The sequence below is a fragment of the Argentina silus genome (genome assembly GCF_951799395.1).
Source record: "Argentina silus genome assembly, chromosome: 18".
Lineage (NCBI taxonomy): Eukaryota > Metazoa > Chordata > Actinopteri > Argentiniformes > Argentinidae > Argentina > Argentina silus.
The window spans coordinates 14,105,972-14,111,083 of record NC_139672.1 but is presented as its reverse complement, the minus strand read 5'-3'; the positions used below and the strand labels follow the sequence as shown (position 1 = coordinate 14,111,083).

Sequence of the window (5,112 nt, the reverse complement as noted above, 5' to 3'; positions counted from 1 at the left end):
TTAGGTGATTTGGGCAGTAAATGCAATGTGCAGTTATTGATTCATTTGTGTGATGTAGGCTATAGATGAAAAATATTGATTAATTTGTGTTAGGTATAGATTAAAATATTGATTAAGTTGTGTGATGTATACAGATTCCGTTTTTCTGTGGGACATCTGTTGAGCCAACTGCCTGACGTATATGGACATAGCCTCTGTCAAACGGTAGCAACGTTATCACAACATACTGTTAACGTTCTGCCCATCACAATAATCTCCTTTTTTAGCTTTGAAACATCCCACGAAAAGAGGTGACATCAGCCTCTTGCACTTTCTTCCAGTAATCCTTAATTCACACTGAAATCATAACTTTATATACAATGATAAATGGTAACTTTACATCTCGCAGATAAAGGGTATTTTATGGTATGGTTAAAATGGTGGAGCCTTGAACAGTTTACTTGATAGGTGATGTATGTCCACCAGAGGCCCTACTCGCTCCATGTTTTGACTGACCAGCAACCAACATGATCGCCTCTGCGCTGATGAGAGGTGGAGGGTTAGGGTTTGGGTTTCAGTGGGAAAGGTGCCTTTGCTCCAGGATGCACGTTATTGTGAAAGACAAAACCCTCACCTCCTAAGGAAAATGTGAATAGAAATAGTTATAAGAATAGCACACATAGACAGATACTTTTCTAAATATATAATCATCAATAATGAAATCGACGACGGAAGTTACACATTTTGACTTACATTTTGTATATATCATGACGTGATTCCTTTTTTAATTGAAAAATGTAAGTCAAAATGTGTAACTTGTGTCGTCGATTTCAAATAACGAAAGAGTTATGATCTGTCTCCGGGAAGGCAACATTTTTCAGTGTATAAAAATATAATTTATTGACGCCATACTATGTTCATCCAAGAAAATATAACAATCAGTTCACATTTGCACAACATTGAACAGTCATAACTGTTGTTTTTCTTTCGTTTAGAAATAAATTCTTAACCAACTGTTCACACTATAGACGAATAAATTCGACTGGATCATGAGAGATGGGATACAGAAGAGAATAAATAAGAATATAAATGTAAGCTCCAACGGCCAGAAGTATTTCCATCTACAAGAGCATTCGTGTCTTTGAAACGGAACAAACACTCGAAGCGACTGCCTCTCAACTTTGTGGCATCCCAAGCGGATGAAAGGAGCTGCTGTCCAGGAGCCACGTTCCTATGTGGTAGAGGCCGTCAGAGTACCAGTGGACGCCATCTTTCTGAGGAGCGTCATCGCGCTCCTTTAGGAGGCCCGTCAATGACATGAGCGCGTGGCCCCACCGGACAGGCCCGAAAGCCCAGTGCGCCAACGTGTGGTCCTCTATCACCGCGTAACAGGAGACCAGCACTTGGTCAACGATGATGGTCCCTTGTAAGGTTACCGGGGCATACGATCCTTCGTTTTCCTCCACGTAAATCCGCACCACGGTGACGGCCTTCAGGTGGTCTGCAGCCTCATCCAGGACCAATACCTTTTGTCCAGGTGTTACCCTACTGGCAAACACGGCCGTCGTCACGTCGCTGTCTGTGCCGTTGTCGACGACGAAGACAAGGTGCGCAGGCGTGAGTCTGAGTGTTCTGTGGGGATTCTCCGTTTCAAACACATAGAATTCTCTCACTGTGACGGGATCCCGGTCTATAAACATTAGGAAATCGCTGGGCACAATATTTCCATGTCTGTCCGCAGACAACACCTTGTCCCCCAGCTCCAGTTCTTTCACCAGCTTCCTCCGACCGCCCTCGAGCATCACCGAGGCGGTTCCTGGAAAGCAGCCTCCCGATTTAGCAGCAACCGAATTTTCTGGGGGAGAGAAAACACCACAGAGAGTTATAGCCTATCGCGAAATATGGAAGACATTACTTCTGGCATACAACGTTCGTTTGTAAAGTCAATGTAATTAATATAATATGATGTGTAGGCCTTATAGCCTGTGGGCCTAACAGAAGACGTCCTTTGTGGTTTTAGCTTTCTAATACCGTTGCTAATTGAGGCCTACATCACGTTGGGCTGCAAGTATCATATGTGCTAAACAAATAAATTATTTATGAATAATAAAAGAGGAAAATAAATGCTAATGTAAACAAATTATGTTTGCCTCAGCCTTGTTTTTGCAGAAGTTGTGAGGTAACTACATCGAAATTTGGAATTTTTTTCCGATTAAAATAATATAAATAATTAATATATTATTATTATTGTTATTAGTACTACAATTAGGCCTATTATTATCAGCCTATTATGCTGTTATTACTATTAGTTGTAGTAGTGTTTTGCTCATCGTATAGAAGTGACCATAACCAACATCACCTTACCTGCTTTCACAGAGCAGTGAATGTGGGCTTTGGATTCATAATGTACCCAGTCGAATCCCGCCTCCACGGCGAGTCTGGACAGCATCCCATACTTGCTCTTGTCTCTGTCCGAGGTGGTGATGTCCACCGCCCGGCCCTCGTAGTGTAAAGACTCCTCAGAGTGGTGTCCATCCTCATCCCAACCCTCTGTCACACGGAGCTTGACTCCCGGCCACAGGTTCACGACTGAAATAGCCAAAGAGTTCAGTTTGTCCTTACATCTCTGAAAAGGAAAGACAGATTATTGAGATATTAAGCCAAGACACTCTGCAGATATGTTCAGCTTTAAGATTTCTTAACGAATATTTCAAGGAGAAACCAAAAAACACATGTAGCAACCGTGAAAAGTTAATTAGAGTTTGGCAAAAACTAAACGAAATCACACACAGACACAGGCGCGCGCGCACACACACACACACACACACACACACACACATACACACACACACATACACATTTATCCTCTGTCTTGCTTCGTCTATGCACAACACACAACTCCTCTTTCCCCGAAATACAGAGAGAAGACACGGCTTATATTGATCCCATTTAGAGACATCTGGTGCGATCAAAATACAATTAACATTGCATGTTCGATTTGAGGGCATGGTAAACAACATTTACAAATCATTTTCATTAATGATCATGCCAAGCGAAACGCCGTGAGTCTAAATTCATTCATTGGGTCATGTGACGGAAATAATGCCTATTAGTCCGGGCACCATGATCATGTCTCCCTTAAGGCCAGAGGCCAGACAATTAATGAATGCGCAAATATCTGATCACCCTTGTCATATCTGTAATAACATTTTTTGCTACATTTTCTATTCACATGTTGCTTGCTTGAACGAGCACTAATGATAAACCAGAGAACTGACCGTGTCGAGAAAACCAAGCCGTTTCGATCGATAGAGACGTGAGTGGAGTTGAAAATTACAAGTCGGCCTATGTGTCAATGGGAGGCCCAAAGTTCAGAGATAAATGTCTGATTGCCCCTCATCCTATCAAGAAACAGTCATTTGAAGGGGATTGCGCTTGAATTTCAATGTAATAATCACAGACAATTGAATTCAGAAGTTTCTCCAAAGGTGGAGTGTGTCGGCGTGTCTGAGTGCGCATGTGAGAGAGAGACAGAGATAGATAGATAGATAGATAGATAGATAGAGAGAGAGAGAGAGAGAGAGAGAGAGAGAGAGAGAGAGAGAGAGAGCGTGTGTGTGTGTGTGTTTTGGAGAGACAGAGAAAGAGACAGAGAAAGAGACAGAGAGAGACAGAGAGAGAAAGAGAGAGAGAGAGAGAGAGAGAAAGAGAGAGGGCGGGTAGTGTCTATAATAACATTAACTGTCTACTAGAACCAACCCTGTTATTGAGTTGTAGCCGTCTTGCACAGAGCATCCATAACGACGTGTCTTAATTTGTCACGCTCCGCTAAGCCCAACTGGAGAGATACAGGCTACATCTTCACGGTTCACAGATCAAACAGAGCCCACGATACCGTGCATGCTCCACAGACTGCTTGCTTGATAATGATTTATATCAAGCTATAGGCCTATACGTTATTTTCATCGACAAGTAAACGTGTAACTCACTTTTCTACTTTGTGAATAGGAAACACGTTTAAAAACATGTTAGTTTAATGTATAGGCTACAGTAATGATATTGAAAAAATGTCGCTTCTAATTGAGTTGTCATTCATCACGCTCGTGCCAAATGACCATCTCGAGCCGCAGAACGCGCTAATCGATTCGTTTACGCACGTCCCACTGTACCTGTGTCATCAGTCTGTCAGCGTTGGTGTTCTCCTCATCTTTGAAAATAATGTCAGGATTGTAGTTCGGAGTCAGGTCCTTAAATCTCTCAGAGTTCCTTGTGATCTTCCCCTCGTATTTGCCACTGGCCCCAAGCGTTTTCTCCGCCACGTTGGGGATGAACTGCTTGTAAGCTAACGGCGTCAGCTTTTTCGGATGTCTTCGTTTTCCATATCCCCGACCGGGACCGCACGCGGACCCGGCGGACGCGAGAGACAGGCAGATAAAGCCCACGAGCGCAATTCTTATCAATATCAGCATCACGTCCAACGGATTAATTTTCTTGAGGTCCCCTGTGTAGCAGTGTATGTCCTCGGTTATCCCAGTCTCTCTCTCTTCCTCTCTTCCCCCCTGTCTCTCTCTCTCTCTCTACCCTGTTTTAGTGCCCTCGTTTCTCTCCCTCCTCTAGAAGGAGACTATAATCTAACGACCGCTACTGAAGCAGGTGCCGTACTGACATCTCGGTGTCGCTGCCCTGCCAGCACAGTGGAGCTGTGTGAGACGACTGATGCTTGAGAAAGGAGACTGTCTGACGGTGGTGGTGGTGGTGGGGAGGCTTTACACGCTCAGTGAGTGAGTGAGTCTGCTCTACCCTGCCCTATACTGTGGTGACAGCCTCTGTCTAGCCTATGGGCAGTTTGTTTTCTCCAATGATATAGCAGGTTTGAACGTTACAATATAGGCCAATTAACTGACATTTTTGAGCTGGCACCCTCCTCCAGTCCAGCCCTGCCCTTTGGTCACACTTTATTTTTTTTTCCACCAGTTTACATTCAACTGTCTAGTGCCTTATCATCTCTACATGGAAGATAAGGAAGTCATGGTGAGGCTTTAGGCTTTCATCAACCCTGTATAGTACCCAGTATAGTCTGTCTACAGTCCTACTGTAAGCTATCATTCAATTTAATTACTAAACCGTATAGAT

General features: G+C 43.5%; 1 protein-coding gene across 1 annotated transcript; it reads right to left on the bottom strand.

Annotated features, from left to right (window-relative positions):
* Nucleotides 1–1,154: 1,154 nt before the first annotated feature.
* shhb (sonic hedgehog signaling molecule b) lies at nucleotides 1,155–4,448 on the bottom strand (the record flags this gene model as incomplete). Its single annotated transcript, XM_083689803.1, has 3 exons — nucleotides 1,155–1,834; nucleotides 2,344–2,605; nucleotides 4,149–4,448. The coding sequence occupies 3 exons, from the start codon at nucleotides 4,446–4,448 to the stop codon at nucleotides 1,155–1,157; spliced, it is 1,242 nt and encodes a 413-aa protein (XP_083545929.1).
* Between the last annotated feature and the right edge of the window lie 664 nt (nucleotides 4,449–5,112).